Raw genomic sequence first — 21,844 nt, forward strand, 5'->3', positions numbered from 1 at the left:
AGATTTAAATTATTTTAAATCAAAACTTTGCTTTCCAGTAAACCATATAAATATTCAAATTATTGATCATAATTAGTTTGGATCCAGAAAGTCAGATAGAAACTACAGGTACAGAAATTATCCCCTCGTTTGGTGAGGACCAAAGGAAAATATTACAAAGAAATTACAAACTATGAAATTAACTTTCATTGTAAGAGATGCAATGTTTTTCTTTACACAATTAACATCATTATTACAATGAAACAAGATAGGAGGTCGTTTAAAGTTAACAATTCCTTAGATAAAAAAGTACCAGTTCCACTGGTAAATTATTTCACCTAAAATGTGGGAAAACTGTTTTGTTGTAAGTGAAATAATCTGCCAGTGGAACTAGAACTTTTCATCAATAATAAGGAATTATTTATTTGAAACAAGCTCATATATTTTGCTGAAATGTAACTTATAAGTTTGTTTTGTCTCATTTCAAGTGTGCTTGTGTATTTAAACTAGACACACAAAAATACTTGGTAAGAGTTTTGTGTTTTTGCAGTGAGGTTCAAGCCATCCCTTTATATCCCCTACTCCAACATCTTTCCACCAGTAAAACCAGACAGAAATCTTAAGTAGCAAAAGCAAATGAGGTGGATTATTAGTGTGATCCAAAAACTAAACATGTTACTGTAGAATATTCTCTTTGTTCATGGTTGTTGGTAGTAGGTCATGATACTTTTCTGTCAGAGGTTTCTTCAAATTTGTTGCGAGACTGACCGCTACTAGAGAACCTTCCTTCCCCAGAGACGACGACTTTTTCAAATTGGGGGCCGCGGCCCTCTGGAGGGCCACCAGGGGGCGGCAGAGAGGCCTCAGAAAGTTGGACGGAGGATTAAAAAGAAAAATGAAATCTAATAGGTCTTTCAATTATAATTTTTAGATCTAATCTGTTTTTCAGTTACACATGGTTCCCACAAGAACCAGTAATGATTTGTGGCACTCAACCGCCATCTTGGTAGGCAAAGCATAGATGAACCACAGCTTCAAGACCATCAAAAAGAAAGTATATTAGGAAAAAAAGTTCAAGACTTAATAGCTGTAATGTATTGATATTATTTATAAGTTAGATAGGAATGAAGCAAGAGCTAATTCTGAGCTTGTGTCTTGTTTATTGTTGTCATAGCAACTGCCTTCCAAGAAGGCTGACAGTTACAAAGTATTATTCTTATAAAATATAAGTTGAAACAACTTGCTGAAACGTAATTTGCCAACTTTAGGAACTGATGGCTGACTAAAATCAGAAGATTTGAAATAGAATTTAAGCTAAACGTAATAATTATTGAATAGTGAATAAAAGTGAGTGGAAAAGCAAAAATACTTAAAGAACGAGAACTGACACCGGTTTGTGTTTTGTGCAGCAATGCTGCTTTTTATTATGTAAAAAATTATAAAAGCAGCTACAAGTAGTACAGGTGTTTTTCTTTCTAAACTGTTGCAAAACAATATAAAAATAACTCAATCTCTGTATCTGAGATGATTTTAAAAGTGAGATTAATATGAAAAAATACACTGTTAAACAAAAAATACAGCAATGCCCTAAAAACAACTACTCTGCAGATATGGTCCAGTTTACACACCTAAAAATACACACATACACGACATAAAACTCCTAAAAATCTGCTAACATGTTCAGAAACATCAAGCTGGATAATGGGATAATATTCTAAAAGCAAAGCAAACTAGTAATACTTGTTAGTTTAAAGCAGAAGATGAGCGGTTTTAATAAAAAACACAAAAATATAAACTAAGCAAGAAAAAAATAAGGTAAAAAAAGTGTTCTTATGAAGGCTTGTAACAGGAATCGTTCCTGCTAAACAAAGTCTTGTAAACCTTTTTCTCTGGATACAGTACGTAAAAAGAAACCGTACATGATGAGCAGATCGTAGATTTCAACACCTGATCTGGTGACAGATTTTACATTTCAGGTCACTTCAAACACAACCTGGCAGGAAAACATGTGGAGCTCAGAGGTTTCTGGTGGATACAGTACAAAATGTTCAGAAATGTGCAGATTTCCCCGAAACGGCCGGTCAAGTTTCAGAACGTTTAGCCAACAGCAGTCAGTAGCAGAACACGAAGAAAGCTTTTTGGTTTAAAACTGTTTCACATTTTCTTTTTGCTGTCTTTAACAGATCAACGCCAGCAAATCCAACAGAATCAGACACTGAAAACTTTCTAAATAATCTAAACATTTGCTTCCAAATCCAAATGTTTAACAGGAGCAGAAAGTTTTGGAAACTTTTAGGGAAGATTTGAATGTGGATGAGATTCAAATGTAAATGCACCTCATTTATTTTCCCCATTTTCATCTGTTTTGAGCAATAAATTAAAGTTTATCCACTTATTTATTGTTCTTATTTTCACCAAAGTGAACTCCGCTACAAAAACAAAAAATCTTACAAAGTATTTTTAGTTTAATTTATTTTGCAAATATCTTAGTACACTTGAAAAAAAAGACAAAAATAACTTACAAGTAACTTTCATAGAATCATATCGGAGCTTGTTTTTGGTCAATATTTCTGAAGTACTAATTAGAAAATGTGAGGTAATCGTATTTAACATATAACTAGAATATTTAAGGATTTGCTGACTTAAACAAAGTCCTAAAAGTTGCATATAAGCAAGTTTTCTCTTATTTCGGCTCTACTAAAATATTTGCAATACAAACTCAATGAAAATTACTGGCTAAAATTTATGTTTTTACAAAATAAAAACGGCAAAAAAAAGAAAAAAGTGGATTTGTTTTGATTTTACTGGCTTCATTTTGGTTATTTTTCCAAGTATTTTTGTTTACTTTATTTTCTAAATATATTATAGTTAATTAAAAATAAGAGAAAATGAACTTTGAAGTAACTTTTGCCAACATTAGTATCTGGTTTTAAGTCAGTAATTTATGCATTTTGATGAAAAGATACTAGATCAGAGCACTTAGCTTAGAGCGAGAACCTTTTCATCAATGTTAAGCTCTTGAAAAGTTGCTTGTAAGTTGGTTTTGTCTTTTTTGAAGTGTAATAAGATTTTTGCAATAGAAACTAGATGAAGATACTTGGTAAGAATTTGTTTTTTTGCAGCAAAGTTGAGCAAAACAACTCTGCTTACTCAGGTTTGATAAATAAACTTCAGTTTATTGGTCAAAATAAATGAAAATGAGGAAAATAAAGGAGTTTTTTTAAGTGTCGGTTTTGTTTTTACCAATTAAAATGTGAACGAAGAAGTTTTGTTTAGATTTTATCAGCCTTATCGTTGGTTATTTTCTGAGCGGCTCAGAAAACAAATCGGTTTTTAGGGAGTTTAATGAGCTCCGGTTCTGATTCTGGATGATCCGATCAGCTTTTTCTTTTTTTAATCATCATTTTCCTGGAGCTCCGGTTTGAATCAAAGTAACTCTCTCCATGCGAAAGTGGCTGACAGAGTGAGACGTCTTCAGGCCCCTGTGGTTTCTGTGTTTATTCACAGGCGAAGTAATCTTTGAGCGGCGCGAACAGATGCCTGATGACCGGCACGCTCCAGGACCGGCCCAGCAGCCGCTGCCTGGCGCCGCGGCCCATGTTCGACACGTCGGTGTAGTGAACCGGGAATCCAAAGATCCTGACAAAACAACAGTTATAAAAAGCATTAAGAGTCTATATGGCAGGCTGTTTTAGCATAAAATCAGTTCCACCAGATGTCTAAAATACATAAGAACTATGATTCTTATGAGTCTATCATTTGACTCATTAGTAGGCCGGTCACAATAAGCAATAAATAAATTAATTTATTTATATCAGTAATTTTCATTTGCATGGTTTGCTGTTTTTCTATTTCTACCAAAAACTGGCTGATAAAATGTTTTGATTTCAACCAGCCCTTTTTTAAAGATAATTTTGTTTGCAGAAATGTCATAATAATTATTATTTGTTGTTTTTTTTATTTATTTTGGATATTTAAAATGATTTCCAGCTCCAGTGTTAAATGCTCATTATAATGTAACATTTTATTAATCTTTGAGAATGTCGTCTGGCATTATTACCACAAAATGAGCTGAAAATGTTCTCAAAATGACAATATTATCATTTAATGCAGTAATTTCTGGGACAATTTATCGTCCAGCTAGATTTGTTAGGCCTGTCACCAAAACAAATTTTCCTAGACAATAAATTCTCCCAGAAATTATTGCATTAAATGATAATATTGTCATTTTGAGGACATTTCCAGCTCATATAATAACAATAACAATGACATATTTATGTAAGTACATCCTCTCAAAGCTCAAGAAGACGTGAATTTCTCATGAACGTTTAACAATAAAAGCGGGAAACATTTCAAATATCCAAAATAAAACAAACAAAACAACAATAATTAGTTTGCACTACCTGCCCCTTTTGCCTGTTTTCCCTGTCGAAGCTGAATGATTATTATTTTTGAAAGTGTAATTTTGGTTACCCAGACTTCATATCCATTTGAATTATTATTGTTTTGCTTGTTTTGTTTTGGCTATTTATAATGTAATGTACAAATGACAATATTATTGTTTAGTGCATTAATTTCAGGGAGAACTTATTATCTACTACATTTATTACTAGTTGTAAACCAGATATGAGGAACTGACTGTGTTGGAAGTGATTTCATGCTAAAACGGCCTGCCGTAGAGACAGTCCTGCTCACCGCTCCAGCTCCGTGCACCACAACACGTCCTCCTTCCCGTTCATCAGCACCGGGAAGTGCTGGTCCTTCCCCTGTTTGATGGAGTTGGAGCGAGTGGTGATGGTTCGCACCTTCCCGAACTGACAGACAACACGAGCCGTCAAACTCCCAGTGGAAAACTCTGCAGGTAAAATCCTGATTAACGTGTTTATGTCTGACCTTTGCGACCCGTCCGTGGTCCAGACACTCCTGCAGCTCCAGTTTGTCCATCCCAGAGGCGCAGAGCGGCCTGAAACACGCAGTTTCACTACAATCAACGTAAAGGTAAGTCTGAGAAGCAGCCGGAGCCGTTTTCCTGCGTACCTGTTCATCCCCGGCAGGTTCCCCCAGAAGTAGCGAGCGCGGTGGGCGGCGGAGACCTCGATGGCGTCGATCATCACAGGGTTGCACTGCGAAACACACACAGAGGTCAGAGGTCAGCTGGAATATGTCTGTCACATGAAGAGAAGGAAAGTGGCATCAGAAATGTACAAATCTTGACTTGAAAACTCATTCAGCCGAGTTTAAGCTGGAAAATTACAACCAGGAAGCTAACTAATGCTAGCTCACGTTAGCTAGCACTAGCTAGCTTAGGGATCTAACAAAACCAAAAATAAAATGTTTTCATTATGAATGCAACAATAAATGGTCATTTTAGAAGGTTTTCTGTAAGTTCTTAAGTAAAATCTGTTTTTAAAATCCACAACAGAATTTTAAAGTAGCTAACTTCAAGCTATGCTAACTATTTATCTTAATTTTTTCCATATTTATAGAAAAGAAAGACCCACCTCATTCTACTTTATCCCTCTTGTAATAAATTAATTTTGTTCTAAATTCTGAAAATTGAATACATTTTAGTAATTTGTTAGCTCTCATATTAAAACACTTTGTGTATTAAGAAAATCGTTTTTTGCATCTCCAGGTGAGTTTTATTTTGTAGCATCAGAGGCAAAAGTGTCTTTTTGAATGGAAAAGGTTGCTAACATCATATCAGGTGAGATGTGTTAATATTGAGAGATTTTTATGGATTATTTATACCCATAATTTTCTAATACATCAATTTTTTATAGTTTTTTGGACACACAAAGATTTACAAGAGTAGAAAAAAATAAGTAAATGGATCAATAATTATAATTTATGACTTTATTCTTGCAATTTTATGATTTTTTTTTTTTTAGTATGGCTCTAATATTCCGTCATACTAAAAAACAGATTAAAAATATTCATATTTCTATTTATCAAACAATTTAGCAACAAAAATGTTTTAAATAAAAAATGTTGCTTATTTTTTTGACTTCATATATAGTTTTTGATTAATTGCGATAAATCAATTAATTACAGAACCACCACTTAACTCGAATAAAAGTTTTCCCATGACTTTAACTCCTGATTTTAAAGTGTTGTGGTCCAAAGCGTGTGCGGATGCGCTCGGCTGACCTCCAGGAAGCGGGAGATGTCCCTCTTGTCGTTGACGCCCATGGCCACCACGTTCTCGAACATCCAGAAGAACGGACGGTCTTCTCCTTCTTTGGGCTTGGCCTCGCTCAGCAGGCGGTAGAACTCAAAAAACAGCCTTCCTGTTCCTCCTGAAGCAAACCAGACTCACATCAGGGTCTAGTTACAACTCTACGTGTTTTCGGCATTAAGAAAAAGCATTAAAAACACGCTGAAATTATGCTGAGTGTAACTGATAATAAATTAATTTTTTATAGAGATTTTGTTCTAAAGTACGAGAAAAAAAATACTTTTCACACACTACAAAAATGTTACAAACAGGAATCAACAAATGTACCAACCAAACAGGCCTTTTCTGGCCGGATTCACGATGGAGAGGTCGTTGCAGGGACTTCCTCCGATCACCAAGTCAAACGGCCCCCACTCCTGAATCTGAGACAACAGCACCACCTGGTGTTAGACTGCGGGAATTACACCGGAAGCGCTGCTAATGCTGGAACACCAGTACACCAACACCAGTACAAAGTCAAATTAACTCCGGCTTTTAAACCTATTACGAGACAAAAATTGAGGTTAATTTGTCACAGTCATGTTTTTAATCGATTGATTTAATTTAAATGGGACAACAAATAATTTTGTCGTAATACTGGATTTAGCAAAATGCTCATTTCCATCCATAGTTCCATAAAACAAAGAACACAAGATACATTTGCACAATTTCATATATACAAGCAAGAAATAAGGTAAAAACAACAACCATATACATGGTTTGGAAAAACTATTTTAAGAGGCTTATATCAAAATGCAGCTGTCACAAACTAAAACTGATATTTTTACCATATTATTCACTCATTTCTAACTGTCACACTTTCAAACTAAATATTAAATTATCAAGCAAAAATATTTAGCTCTGAGGGATCTACAGCTAGATAAAATATTTTAGCTATACTAGCTAAATATTATCTATTAAGGCTAAACATTAGCTATTAAATATTTAGCTGATATTTAGGTATTTAAATATTAATATCTAGAGCTAGCTAGATGTTAATATTTAGCATCTTGCTAGTCCTTAAAGTCTATCAGTGGACTATCAAAATAAAAGGCTTAGAATGTGGAAAATGAGCAAAATGTGCAAATATAATAAAGTTAAATGATGCTCTTGGGGGCCCCCTGGTGGTGTGGTGGCCATAAACAGCCACTTAACTCACAATGCCTCAGGCCGGCTGATTTTCTGCACAGTTTGGCTTAATTATTGTTCTGAGAGTGTTGCTTTTTCTGCAAATCGCATAATTCTGAGTCTGTACACTCCAATAAACAATTAATCAATATTTAAAGTGTTTAATAATTATTTCAGCCTTCGATTAATCACGATTAATCGTTCCAGCTGGTCAGGATGTTTCCTTCAAGCTCAGCTCAAACGTTTCTGCTCGTGTCTTGGAGAAAGAAAAGAAGCAGATCTGTCCAAGGAATCGTTAAATATGGCCGCTCCGGTCCAACTGGACTCTGAACCGCCGTCTCTTATGTTTTTTGCCATTTCTTACGTTTTTCCTGGTGATGTTCCTGACATCATGGACGTACTGGATCTTTCCTTCATGTCTGACCACACCCACCGAGATCGAGTCCTCACACACCTCCGACGCCACGTACTGGTCCACTTTAAAGCCCAGATCCCTCAGAACCAGGTAGCCTGGAGCCGGAAACACAAACAAAACATCAACAGAAACATCAAATCAGAAATAAATCAGAAAAAAGGTTTTTCATGACGTGAGTTCCTCAGTTTCTCCCAACAAGGAGAGATTTTATACTGGAATAACTGCAAAAAGTTCCTTGAAGTGTAAATGTTGGTGTAAAAAGAGGCTTTATGGTTCCTCACCAGTAGCAATGCCGTCAAACAGGGAGAGGACTCTGATTGGTCTTCGCTGCTCAGCAGGGACTGCTGGGTAAATCTTTGGTTTCTCCTGCAGAAGAAGAAGAAAAAACACTGAAGGTCACTTTATGGATGGATGGATGGATAGTTGGGCGGTGGGATGGCTGGTTGGACAACTTCATGTTTCAGCACTTTGCCTTCTTTTACACCTTGAAGGTAAATGTAACATTCTGACCAAAACAAAGATGGTGTCGCAAATCTGGAGGTTAAACAAAGCAGTTAGACTCACAAACTCCTGTCCGTTATCATTGGCGAAGAACTCCTGCAGCTTCAGGCTCCAGTCGTGGCGCCGTTTCAGGACGCCGTACTGCAGCAGCGGCTGGCACATGTAGCAGCGCCAGGGGTCCTGGTACCGGGCGTTGTTGGACGCCCCGGGGTCCACCAGGATGTCCAGGCAGTCCACGCAGAAACACCTGGTGGGACGACACAACGAGGCGCTAGCATTACAGCACATCTGACTTGGTATGACTGTGGTAGAAAGAGCTGAAAACATTTAGCTAGTGGAGCGGGAGGTGAGGAGAAAAAATGGAACTGCAGCGTAAATAATCTTCACCCATTTCAAAATAAGAGCATGAATATAAACAGCTGACTCCTTGAAGAGTTTTAACTCGTGACAGACTTTCTTAAGGCTAGTTAGCTTAGCCTCCAATGATGGTAGATAACAGTTTCCTGTAACAGTAAGTTGTTTCTCCGACATTAGCACATTTGGCAGCGCATTCATGAGGTTGATTGACAGCACTAAACCCCTCCTCCTGGCTCCTGATTGATTGTTTTTGGTCAGGAACGGTTCTTTTCTTCAGTAGCTCAGGAATGAAATAGACTGATTTTTTTCATAGATTATCTGTCTCACATTATGGTGACATTTTTAATAAATATGTAAGAAATTTTTTAAATAAAGTTACAAACTGCAGCGTTGAACTCGGCTTTAAATAATTTTATAACCTGGAAAAGATCTGACCATTTTATAGGTCCTGATAGGTGAAACGGCAGAATGAAATGACTCCATGTTTATTGTGTCTTGTATAATTTTTTGTGTTTTTTTGTCTTTCTTGCAGCTGAATTCCTGAACGTTTTTCTGGAACGGACCTGCAGCAGTTGGCGTTTCCGCAGAGCAGAACTTCTCGGCCTCCGCAGCAGACCGTGCAGTAGGACTGGTAGCCATCGTCATCGTACATGTAGGAGATCTCTAGGTACACATCCTAAACACACACACACACACACACGCACACACACACACACACACACAGCAGCGTTTTATCACCGCTGTCATCCTCTGGTTCAAAGATCCGATCTGGAGCGGACCTCACCTTACACGTTTGGCACAAGCCTCCTTCAAACAGCGGGTGGAAGGTTGCTGCTCTCATCTTTCCACATGAGAGACAAAACTCTGACGAATCGGATAAACACACGCGAGTCAAATCAAAACACAGCTAGGAGTTTATGCACTGCAGCGGCGTTAGATACCCAGAATGTACCTTCTATACTTCGGTTCTTTTTCTGTACTTCATTCACCATTTGTTCTGGCAGAAAGGAAAACGTTGAGACAACATGAGTGACAGTGTTTTGTTTGGTATTAGTGCCAAAATTAAGATTATTGCACACGTAGCGGTGCTACTTCCTATATCCATTCTGAAGCTAACTATTGATCTGATTAATGACAGGTTGGCATGGAAACGGAGCGGCAGCTGCTGGAAAATGGGAAGGAAAGAACTCACTTACGCTAACCTAGAACAAGCTAATGACTAGCATATCTGGGCTAGTCATCCACTGGATTGTCTTCTTCCTCTGTTGTCCATTAGCATGGATAGGTTAGCACTACCCTTGGTTAGGCTAACAAATAGCATGGCTAAGCTCACCTCTCACTGGACTGCCTACTTCCAATCTACTTCCACCTTCATAGGCTAACGCTAGCCTATCAAGGCTAATGCTAGCCTATCTTTGTTAATGAAAGCAGAGGAAGAAGTAGGCAATCCAGTAGGTGATCCAGAAAAGGCATGCTAGTTGCTAGCCTATCCAAGGTTCACGCTAGACTTTCAAAGCTAATGCTAGCCATTCAAAGCTAATGCTAGCCATTCTCTATTAATGGAAATCAGAAGATGTAGATAATCCAGTGGGTGGCCAGCCTAGACATTCTAGTTGTTAGCCTAGACAAGGTTAATGCTGACCTATTGAAGTTAATATAGCCAAGGCTAACGCTAGCCAATCTCTGCCAATGGACAATTGAGGAAGTAGGCAATCCAGTGGGTGACTCTATTTATGCTAGTTGTTAGCCTTGTATAGGCTAGCTGTTAGCCTATACAAGGCTAATGCTACCATATCTCTGCTAATGGACAGTATGCAATCCAGTGGACATCCTGTGCAAAACTAACTGAGTTACCAATTTCTTCCCACCATTAATCAGATTCTGCGACAGACTGGCGACCTGTCCAGGGTGTGCCCCGCCTCTCGCCCGGACCGTAGCTGGAGATGGGCACCAGCAACCCTCCCGACCCCATTAGGGACAAGGGTGAACAGAAAATGGATGGATGGCTGGATTAATCAGATTAGTAGCTAGCTTCAGAATCAATATACCCTCCTGCAAAAAGGAAGCAATAGTTTTAATTTTGGCACGAGTAGTGCGCCGTACTGATCATGGCAGGTGAGCCCTACCTCTGCTACAGGGCTCCTCGGGCGCAGCCTTGGCCTTGCAGGGGCTGACTCTGGGCCGCTTAGCGCTGGGGAAATACTCTGGCAGAGAAACGTTGAGGATCTGGTGGTCCAGAGGGTTACTGCCTGCAGACACACAGACAGACGCTCACACTCTTCTCCTGTACGCGACTGAACTCAGGTTTTCTTTAGCTCACTGGCGCTGCGTGTCGGTTTGAGTCCTTCCTCTCCTTTGGGCTGGAAGCCGCCGTTGGCCCAGTCCAGCATGGGTTTGATCTGCTCCTCGGGATTGTCCGTCTCGCAGGGGGGAAAGGTCTTCTCTGCCCTGACGCTGGCCATCTGAGACAGCGACAGAAACGTCACAAAACCTCAAATCCACCTGTTTGACTGAGCGAGTCTGACCACACACTGCGAGGCGTCCAGACCCACCGAGAAAAAATAATGACACCAGAACAATCCAGATTGTTTAGATTAGCAAAAACAGACGAGTTAAAAGGTTTTGGTAACAGCTGAAATATAAAAGTTTTGATAATTAATTGTATTGATATTTTTGCTTATTAAAATTCTAAACACTTCTCAACAAAATCCTCACCGATGATTAGAGTAAACAAAAATTATACTAAAGTAAAAGTACAAACATAAATGTTGAAGTAGCACTACTTCAAGTAACATTTCTGATATAAAGCTAGTTGATGTTTTTGAGCCTGAAATAAAAGTTTAAACGTTTAAAAACACAATATTTGTTTTTCCCTCTAAACCGTTTTTTCATGTCTGTTAAATTTTAAACAAATAAATGGAATTTGAGTGAATTTTAAACCACATTTGAACTTTATGGATCAGTAAAAGAACCAGGAAGTGTCTCTCCTGAGTTCTGTTTTTATCAATGTGTAACAAAACCTTGCAACCTCTGTTAGATAATACGCACGCACACACACACACGCGCACACACACTGTGCTGGGAAGCTTCATGTAGATCGGAGTGTGTGTGTGTTTCACGCCAGACGCATCTGTTTCCTTATCTGCTTCACACTTTAAGATTTACAAAATGTAAACAGAGACATCGCCAGCTAGCATAAATGCTAAACCAGCTGAGTTTGACCTGAAGCTCAACTTCTGACTGGCTAACAAAACCTCGCTTTAAAGCCTTAAAAAGTGAGAAAATGTTGATCTTTCACGTATTTTCTTCAACTGAAGTCACCGTTGAAGGAACTGAAATTTTAATTTCTCCAGTCAAAAAGAACCAGACAGAACATTTTAATGGAAAACTGTATGACTGCATCTGGATATTAATGATCAAAACAAATCCATCCAGTATGAATGCAGTTAATTTGTAAATAATAATGTGTAAATAGTTTCTAGAGCTGGTGGAGACATTATTCTGTATGCAGGTTATCTCAGAGTAAACAGATGTTTTACCACCTTCTGTCTGCAACGGTGGAAACGCTCAGAGCAGCTCTGTTAGTTTACATAAACCGGCATCTCCTCTTATCTGGAACTGAATCTGATGAAACATCTGTCTGAAATGCGGCTGCAGGGACTTATTGGATTTATCACTTACTGAAATCAACTAACTTAGCGAAGTCCAGGCAGAACAGTAAGTTTTGCCCCATGTAACGTTGAACCAAAATGAAAATGCAGAGGAATAAACGGAGGAAGAGAAGAGAGTCGGCCGTTTACGGTTATCATCAGGTTCTAAACATTTTCATAAATATATTAGACCGACGTGTTACAAAGACTTAGAGATGCCATTTTAAAACATTCATTCATTATCTTTCAATTTGTTTTGATTTTGCGTTAGCTCCTGCTAAAGGTGCTAGCTCTAACTTACAGTGTTAACTTCAATCAATGACGTTAGCTCTAAACAATAACTCTAGCTCTTGCTAGGTATTAGGTCTAACTAATGGCATTAGCTCCTGCTAATTTTGTTAGCGCTAACTAATGATGTTTCCTCTAAATAATGATGCTAACTCATTAGTGTTGGGTCTAACTAATCGGGCAATCAGCTGTGTTAAACGTGAAAAAGTACCTCAACTGCCTGAAAGATGGCCTTTCGGTAGGAGGCCAGCTTGGTGTACGAAGCCTGGCTGAAGAACTTGGGGAAGGCCATGAGAGAGTCCAGCTTGTCCGCTGAAACCTGGACACAGAAACCACAAGGAAGGTTCAAAACCCAAGATAAACACAGCTTTTCCTGCTTTTTTCTTCAAGACGGCCGGGTGTTTTCACCTCAGAGAACTTTCCGTCTCCGAACCACTGCAGCCACCTCATGCCGTGGCTGGCCTGCCGTTTGCCCATGGCGCGCCACGTCACCACGATGCCCGGCCACCAGGAGAAGCCCTTGATCTTCCCCCAGACCAGCTCGCCGACTCCAAAGCCTTTATTATCCTGCAGGCAGAACAGGACGAGACACAGTGAGCATCCATGAAGCTAACCGTCACTGTGTCTTTGAACCATCACTGCGTTTCCATTACAAATGTCTGCCAAACGTCTGTCTGAAATGTACAAATGTCTGCCAAACTTTGTTAATATTCTCTAATGTCAAAAATAAACCTTTTGCATTTGAGGTGTTTCCATTAGAATAAGGAACACAATTACAATCACGTGATAAGTCCTTAAAAAACATGCTACGTCATGATCCTCCAGCTATTTCCTGTTGTCGTCTTCTTTGCTGTTTTCGCCAGTGGCTATCTCCGGTTGTTGATCATGTGATTCGTGTGATGATAAAACAGTGTTTCCATTGCAGTTGTTTTGAAAAAAAAAAACTATTTTGGTACAGCCAAAAAAACACAGCCTCATCCTAGCAACAAACTTTTATTTTTAAAACAAAAAACTATTTTTTTTTCTAAATTGTGTGTTTCCATTAAGCAAATTTATCTCCAAAATATCAAATTGTGCAATTATATCATCAATGGAAATGCAGCTTGTAGAGGAAACAGATGTAGAAAAAACATCTTTATTCTGGAATGGAAAAAAAGATTCCTAACTATTTAATTCAACAAAATAAAACAGGAAGTCACCAAAGTGAACTAAATCTATATTTAGCTCACAAACGTGGGGATCCATCTTTTAATCAATAGTTTAGTTTATTAGTTTGTTTAAAACAGGAACAATGTGCAAAACACTAACTTAAGCTAGTTTCTTTTAATTCTCAATAAACCGTACAAATAATCACTGTACAAGGTCATAAAATTATAACAATAGAAGTAATAATAATGCAAAAACTACAATTATTTTTCAAATAACAAAACTGCAGGTTTTCTGACAGACATTTTCTGAAATTACAAGAAAAGTCCTTCAGGTCAGTGGAAAGTTTCAGACGAATATATCGAGTATTTAAAATAGGTATAAAATATTGATATTGCTGTTATATATGAAAATTAAATATATTTCCTATTGGATTTTGGCTTTACTTGCGTTCATACTTTAATTCTTCTTTTTTGTTCATTTATGTTCTGCAAGTCTTGCCATATAAAGTTAACTTTTCCGTGCTCATTGTTGGTTGAAAGGTGTTGCCATACATGTTAAGTCCATTTATGTTTATCCTTTTAGTTTATTGTTCTATTCATATTGGTTTTTGAGTCTTATTTCCGTTCAAACAGAAAGTCTCGACACTCTTGATACTTTTTTTTTGCTGTAATTAGATTTTTTCTTTTTTTTGCGTGGTCGTTCATGCTACTAATTAAATGCGACCACAATCAGATTTCTGTGTGAAAGGTTTCCGTCCTAAAACCATTCAAGAGTCTTCGGATGAAAAGTTTTAGTTTTCCAAATAAACTGTTGGTTTGAGTCTTTAATTCCTGTCTGCCAGTCTGTTAAAAGGCAAAGCGGAAAGCAAACAGTGACTCAGCACTACAGTACGACTCAGCAAAAACAGATTTAATTTTAGATTTTTGGCTGCAGCTTCTTCAAATTCTGCTTTAAATGTTGTACTTTTGAATATAGTCGCCAACAGGAAGTGGGGAAAAAGCAAACTAATGTGTTTTTATTGCATTTTTTTTTATCACTCAGGTCATTAAAATGTTTCCAAAGAAAACGATTTGGCAGGGTGTCGCAGTCTGACTTAACAAGCAGATGTTTTGCTGAGTTCAGCCAGAACGTTGTGTGAAAACAACCGCAGAGGGCATCCAGGGAACATGGATGCCTGCAGACCTGCCCGGATCCATCAGGAGCTCGTTTTTATTAGCATGCTAACGCTAAATGTTGCAGGAGGAAACAATTCCTAAGAAAAAAACAACTGGGACTTTCTTAGACTTCATCATTTCATCTGTTGAAGCTGCAGTAACTTTTCTAAAATGTTTTATTACATGTTTGTTAAAACTGACACCATGTTATGAGACATGATCTGTGAAAAGATCAATATCCTCCAACTTCTCATTGAGCTGCTGAAGAAATGACCAACAACCACAAATCAGAGCTGGAGGCAGGGCTTAGCGCTGTCAATCACCCTCATGTACTCGCTACTAAATGTTCTAATGGCGGAAAAACAACTCACCACTACAGAAAAACAGTTTACCCACTGTCTTCTGTGTCTATGCTAACTAGCCTAGCATTCACAGCAGGATCTGCTGACGGAGAAAAACTGGCAGCGCCAAGATTATGATTGACAGCGCTAAGAACCGCCTCTGTCTAGGAGACAGTTTGGAAAGATAAACAACAAAGTGAGTGTTTTTGTAAACCTACTGAAGGAGAGGAAGTGTTTTAACGTCTAAAGAGGTTCCAGTGGGCTGTGGATGAAATGTGATGAACCCAGAATACGGCCTGAACCGAGGGAAGGAAAACAGTTTGGCTCACATTGTATTCTGGCTGGACCTCGGAGCTGGACGTGGTGCTGCTGCTCTGGGCCGAGTCTTTGGAGTCTTGCTCCATCAGCTCCAAACATGGCGCCTCTGGCGTCTCTCTGGCAACGACGCCAGCGGCTCTGCGAGGACCAGCAGCGTACTGGACACGGAAAAACACAAAATATTAGATAGAAAAACTACCATGAGTCTACAGAATTTTATGTATATATGTACATAAAATATATATTTATAATCTATATATATATATATATGTACATATGTATATATGTATATATCTGCCAGTGGAACTAGAATATTTTCATCAGTATTAAGGAATTGCTAACATAAAACAAGCTCCTGTATCTTGCTAAAAAGTTACTTGTAAGTTAGTTTTGTCTTATTTCAAGTATACTAAGATATTTGTACTGAAAAACTGGGCCAAAAATACTTGGTACATTTTTATGTTTTTGCAGTGTAAGCATTGTTTTTTTTTTGTAACCCAGATTTACACATCGGGCCGATAAGATCTGCCGATAGCGATGTGCCGATAGCGATGTGCCGATAGCGATGTGCTGATAGCGATGTGCTGATAGCGATGCTAATGGAGGATCGTCCCTGGCATTTACCATGACTGGGCTTTGCTCCTGTTTGCGGTTCTGCCTGCGGTGTTTGGTCTGCGGGTTTGCCGCCAGGCCGGCCTGGTAGATGGTTCTTGGTCTTGGTCTGTTCCTCAAGCCCAACTGAGACGTTCCTGACGGCTTCTTCTGGAAAAACAGACAAACAAACAATCAAATAAAGCTTCTTCCATTTGTTGGCACAAACGAAGTGAGGCCTCCATGTGCTTGTAGCGTTACGTGGCTGTAGGAGTCCCAGTCCGGTTCCTCCTCCTCGGGCCTCTTCCTGCTCCTCTTCCTGCTTCCTCTCGTACGCTGGTTACCATCTGGCGAAGAATGTGGGAGCAGAAAGCGAGACGGGGGAGACGGAGATAGCAGCAGAAGGTCAAACAGATGGTGCAACAAAAAGGAATACCTTCAAGACTCTTCCCTTCATCTTGGATCTAAACTGCTCTAATGAACATTTTCTATACTGAAGACGAGGAATGTCTCAATAAGAAATAAACCAATTAACCCCATAATAAATTAAAAGAAACTCAATAATTTATATTTGCAGGATTTTTCTCTTTCTACCAAAAACTGGATGATAAAAGTCTTCAGTCTGGTCTCAACTAGACCTTTTTTTGAAGGATAATTTTGTTTACAAAGTCTTCATAATTAATTTTATTTATTCTGAATATTTAAAATGTCTTCCAGTTCCAGGGTTAAATGTTCATTAGATTTTAAAGTTTGTTGATCTTTGAGGATGAGTTCTTGCATTATTACTTTGCATTTACTGTTGGATTAGTTGAAAATGCTCTCAAAACAACAATATTATCGTTTATCGCAATAACTTCTAGGACAATTTACCATCCAGCAAAATTTATTATGAAATTTATTTGAAGACTGTGATTCAGTTAGAGCTGCAACATAAACAAGGGCTGGACTTAAACAATTAAACCTACAATTTCACTCTATTATTTAAATGTAGAAAAACATGTAAAAAATTACATAGACGGTAAAAACCTTAAAGATATTAAAGCATAAACCCCTACACTGCAAAAACACAAGCCCTAACCACAAATTTCTATTCAGTGTTTAGTGCAAATAAGACAAAGCTAATTGTTTCAGCGAGATATAGGAGCTTATTTTAAGTGAATAATTCCTAAATATTGATTAAAAAATACTAGTTCCATTATTTTACTCATTACAAAACATTTTTTTCATGTTATAAGTGAAATAATCTTCCAGTAGAACTAACATTTTCTTCAATATTAAGGAATTATTAGCGTATTAGCATATTAGCTAAACTAATTTCAGCAGTTCTGCAGAAAATGAAACTGGAGTTCCAGTTCATGTCAGGTTAGACCTGGTGTCTCCTGAGAGGTTTGGTCAGAGGGTTGAAACTTGGACACATTTGGGAGAAATTTTCCAAATATGAGTCCTAACTGGTTTTGAAATGGTTAAAACTGGCTAACAATGGGCTTCTGGAGTTACCTTTCCAAAGTCCAAACCTCAAAATTATCAGAGATTTCTGGAATGTCAATTAAAGTGGCAGGAAACTAAACGATTTAAATAATATGTTCCAATAATCAAAATTGGCCAAGAGACTGTGGAGCACTTAAAAAAATAACTGGTTTCCCTGCAACGTGTTAACATTGGGGTTTTATGTTTATAAACATTTAAATTTGTACGCCTAATTTAGACCAGAAAATCCACAACAAATCAAAAGTTATTTGGTTTATAATTATGTCACTTTGGAGAAATAATGGTAGAAATGCAGCATAAAAGCCTCAGATTAATGCTCACAATGGGTGGATGTAATTTTTAATTTTTACAGTAACTGCATGTCGAAACATATTCAACTCTGACTTCTCCTCCGCAGAGCAGAATCGTCTGGCTTCCTAATCCTCAGTTTAATACCTCTTGTGTTTTATTTCATTACTTTCTGCTTTTACTGCATTGCTATAAAACCCAAAGTGGCTCCAGATGTCCACATTTTAAACACTTGGTGTGATTTTTAAACCTCCATTGACATTGGCATGACAGTGAAGTTGCACAATGTCATGTTTTGGTCATAATCCATCAATTTTTAACACAATAATTACCCCAAAACCAATAAACAGCAACACATTGCCTCTGTTGGTTCAGTTTATAACCGTTTATTGAGAGTTTTGAGAGTGTTAAAACTGTGGATGTGTTGGGTACGTACCTTGCGGCGATGCGGCGCCCCCGCTCTGTTTGGGGCAGAAGGGCGAGGGCGGCTCCGCTGCAGTCAGCGGGCTGTTGTCACTGGTCAACTCAACGCCGCTGTCGTTCTCTGATAGGCCCTCGGCAATAAGGGGCGTATCTCCATTCACTGCTGCCTGAGGAGAAAATACTCTGATCAGATCAGGTGTTTACGAGATGAATATCGCAGTGAACCCACCACACCTCAGAGGGCGCTAGGGAGCGAGGCTGGGCAGACTGTCAAAATGATTTTTAAATCAACAATGTAATAAAGCAAGATGATGACAAAAATTCATCAAACGCAGCTGTTGGAGACAAACCACCTTTAAAATGTTTATTGAATATATTTTATTATAGTAAAAGTAATAAAAACCACATCTGCACTGAGAACATTAAGTTAAGACAAATGATATTCTGGCAGATTCGGTTTGATTGGGGACCAAAACGGCAACATTTGTTACATTTTGAGGGGTGGAGTTTTACCTTCCAGCAGAACAACGACCCAAAACATGCAGATAAAAATTAGATCAATGTTTCAAAATGCTACTTATCCAGTGTGGGAAAGGGATACTTTGCAAACACGATGCTTGCTAATGATGACTAGCATTGGTTTTACCTGTCAAGTTGTCCAACTTAACGCGCTAAATCTTGCTTTGCTACTAATTGTCAACACTGTATCAACTAAATAAGATCAGGTAAAAGTTTAAATTACACAAAAAATAGCGAGGGAAAGGAAGGTAAGTGAGTTATGCTAGCTTGACTATGACAACCGCAACATATAGATGTGCTGTGGAATTCTGTGTTTTGGTTCATTTAAAAAACAAAGGCGACCTAAACACCAACTCGCTGACAGATCATCAGTAGAGCAGGTGTTTAAATTAACTAATCAACCATGGTTGTGTTAGATTAGCTAAGAGCAGCGATAGCTAATCTAATCAGCGACCACTTATTAATAAACACAAAATAAACATCAAGCCTGAAAATATAAAACTGTGACAGACTGAATGTTCTGCTCTTTGTGTGAAAAACACATTTCATCATATTTTTAAATTCATTTGTATTTATTGATGCTCTCATGGAACAGTGAAGAAAATGGTAAAAATAACAGTTACAACAATGCTGTTAGCTTTGAGGGGTTTAGCACGTCATCATGATTGTCACATTAAATCCAAATCCTTAATGTAAGAAATTCTTCACTATATAATGATAAATGACAGGAAAAAGGTCCATCCTAATCCAGTCTGACTGAGATTGAGCTGCTTTGCCAAGAAAAGTAAATAAATCAGCTGCTAAATGTGCACAGCTTGAATGCTATAAAACACAAAAAGTCTTATCAAGTAATTTTAGTTAGTTTCTAGTGTAAATATCTTAGCTTAGTAACTAATCAGCAAGATATAGGAGCTTATTTTCTGTCAATACTTCTTTAATATCGATAAAAAATTTGATTGTTTCACTTATAACTTGGAAGAAAATATATATTTTATAAGTGAAACAATCTGCCAATGGGACAAGTTTTTTTTTAATCAATTATTGACTTAGAACAAGTATAATAAGTTATTTGCACTAGAAACACAAAGTACTTGGTGATACTTTGTGTTTTTACAGTGTAGAAATATAAAAGATGTCTCTACAAGATGGATGCCACACTTTGATATAAAAATGGAGCAAAAACGCCATAAAATCTCAGATTTTCACCAAAAGCACAGAATAATCAAGCTCAGTTTTGACAAGTATTTTAAAATTTTACCCACATAGGATGAAATTCAGTCTGTGATCCTTAAAAACTGTCACTAAACACCAGCTTCAGTTTTGTAGTTCTGCTCGGACGTTGAGGTACAGCGTTTTGTGGGTTTCTTGTAATCTTGCTTTTGTTGCTCCTGACATTTAGACATTTAGATAAAATGATAAAAGGCGCAGACTCTGAGTCTGCCTGACTCAAAACAAACAGTAAATGCTGAAGTTACACGGCAGCTGCCTCAGGGAGCGAGCTGTTTATTTAAATTGTGCCTGTTTATAGAGAGGATCACTGGGAAATAGTTGTGAAGGTACTCATCAAAACCCTCAGAGCTCTATTCATCATCGCCTCTCTTCTTTTAAAGGAGGGGTTACGCATTTCTGTTGAGTCCATAAAACCTGAACTTACATAACCCCAATCTATGCATTAGTTTTTCTGGTATGCTATAGAAAAAAACTAACTACCGTAATTATGGCTTTTAAAATGCTAATGGGAAAACATTAGGAACATCTTCCACAGGATTTAACTAAAGTAGCAAGCAGAAACTACAAATCAAATTAAATTAATCAGCACTTTTATAAAGAAGTGGTTCTGGCAGCTAAGTTTGTGGGCATTCCTCTGTGTGACCCAGCATTAGCTATAAAAACAAACTTTATTTGGGAAACATTTATTTTAAAAAACTGGTTGTTTAGTTTTTATCAGTGTAAATTAAGATATTGTCACCATGTTGTCTACACTGCAATGCATTATTGTGTATTGAGTAACATTTAGTACTTTCAATTTGAACATTCAGTTAGAAGGTAATGCCTCTTCATTTCCATGACGATGGAAAATGAAGATGAGGAGGACCAAAGAGAGGAAGAGGAGAGAGTCGGATAAAAAAAGTCTGTTGTTTGTGCTGCTACTGCTTGGATATGCTAACTGGAAAGGAGAGCGTATAGCTCCTGCTAATGGTGTTAGCTCCTGCTAATGGTGTTAGCTCCTGCTAATGCTAATGGTGTAAGCTTAACACCAAGTTGTATTTTTATTTTGTTATAATTACACAAAATGTAATTTTTCCTGATTGTTACTATGCCTGACTGTAAACATTTTAGAAACCACCATCATTGTTTTAAGCGTGTGACTTTGAGACAGGGAGCCCCTCCTCTCTACTTCTTCTTCTGTGGTATTGTTGTTAAATTGTTTGTGCTCCTTAGATCCTCGTCTTTCATAATGTTGTCCTGTGGAAGAGGTGGATGTTGTTTCCCTCTGAATGCATGCAGTTTATTTAGAGACAAAGTTAGTTTTTGTTTTAATCTCCATCGTAATTCCATCCCATAACGTGAATATTTATGTGAACCTGCGATTGTAAAGTAGCAGGAATTAACTTTAGAGTAGCTGTGTTCTGCAGCCGATAACATGGTTGTATTCTACTTGATGTTCTTGTCAGAATAAATAATAATAAAAATCTAATAATAATAAAAATAGTAACAATGACAATTGTTTATAACAACCACACATAAAGTATCATAATAATTATCAATGTACACCATATAAACTCTTTATAATCTGTGTTAAATAACAATAAATCATAGATACCTCTGCAGAGATACCTGCAGCCACTTTAGCATCAGACCGCAGCCTGGGCCGCTGAGTTATACGGGGATTCTCAGTAAAAATATACAGAGAAACTCAAAATGCTGCAGAGACTTGCAGGACATGAAGTTACCAAAGCAGGTCACCCAAAGTTTACTTCAGGTGTCAGGTAGCCTGGGAAAAACAAAGTGCAAAAGCCGGGTCCAAATCCACAGCA

General features: G+C 37.8%; 1 protein-coding gene across 4 annotated transcripts in view; it reads right to left on the reverse strand.

Moving 5' to 3' along the window:
- Positions 1-1,718: 1,718 nt before the first annotated feature.
- Positions 1,719-21,844, reverse strand: part of dnmt3bb.1 (DNA (cytosine-5-)-methyltransferase 3 beta, duplicate b.1) — a 44,835-nt gene continuing 24,709 nt past the window's right edge. For 2 of the 4 annotated variants that reach the window (XM_028011025.1, XM_028011029.1), the window contains exons 3-22: positions 18,301-18,454; positions 16,350-16,435; positions 16,122-16,259; positions 15,509-15,655; positions 12,944-13,102; positions 12,747-12,854; positions 10,918-11,059; positions 10,724-10,846; positions 9,550-9,594; positions 9,382-9,461; positions 9,161-9,273; positions 8,304-8,487; positions 8,021-8,105; positions 7,689-7,834; positions 6,489-6,579; positions 6,130-6,278; positions 5,017-5,102; positions 4,873-4,960; positions 4,675-4,793; positions 1,719-3,618 (exon numbers count right to left, since the gene is read on the reverse strand). In XM_028011025.1, the coding sequence (XP_027866826.1) occupies positions 3,477-3,618; positions 4,675-4,793; positions 4,873-4,960; positions 5,017-5,102; positions 6,130-6,278; positions 6,489-6,579; positions 7,689-7,834; positions 8,021-8,105; positions 8,304-8,487; positions 9,161-9,273; positions 9,382-9,461; positions 9,550-9,594; positions 10,724-10,846; positions 10,918-11,059; positions 12,747-12,854; positions 12,944-13,102; positions 15,509-15,655; positions 16,122-16,259; positions 16,350-16,435; positions 18,301-18,454 (2,385 nt within the window). In that variant the 3' untranslated portion in view covers positions 1,719-3,476. The remainder of the gene's footprint in view (positions 3,619-4,674; positions 4,794-4,872; positions 4,961-5,016; positions 5,103-6,129; positions 6,279-6,488; positions 6,580-7,688; positions 7,835-8,020; positions 8,106-8,303; positions 8,488-9,160; positions 9,274-9,381; positions 9,462-9,549; positions 9,595-10,723; positions 10,847-10,917; positions 11,060-12,746; positions 12,855-12,943; positions 13,103-15,508; positions 15,656-16,121; positions 16,260-16,349; positions 16,436-18,300; positions 18,455-21,844) is intronic. The other 2 variants (XM_028011027.1, XM_028011028.1) reach the window with 2 other exon arrangements.

This window comes from Xiphophorus couchianus, chromosome 24 (assembly GCF_001444195.1).
Source record: "Xiphophorus couchianus chromosome 24, X_couchianus-1.0, whole genome shotgun sequence".
Lineage (NCBI taxonomy): Eukaryota > Metazoa > Chordata > Actinopteri > Cyprinodontiformes > Poeciliidae > Xiphophorus > Xiphophorus couchianus.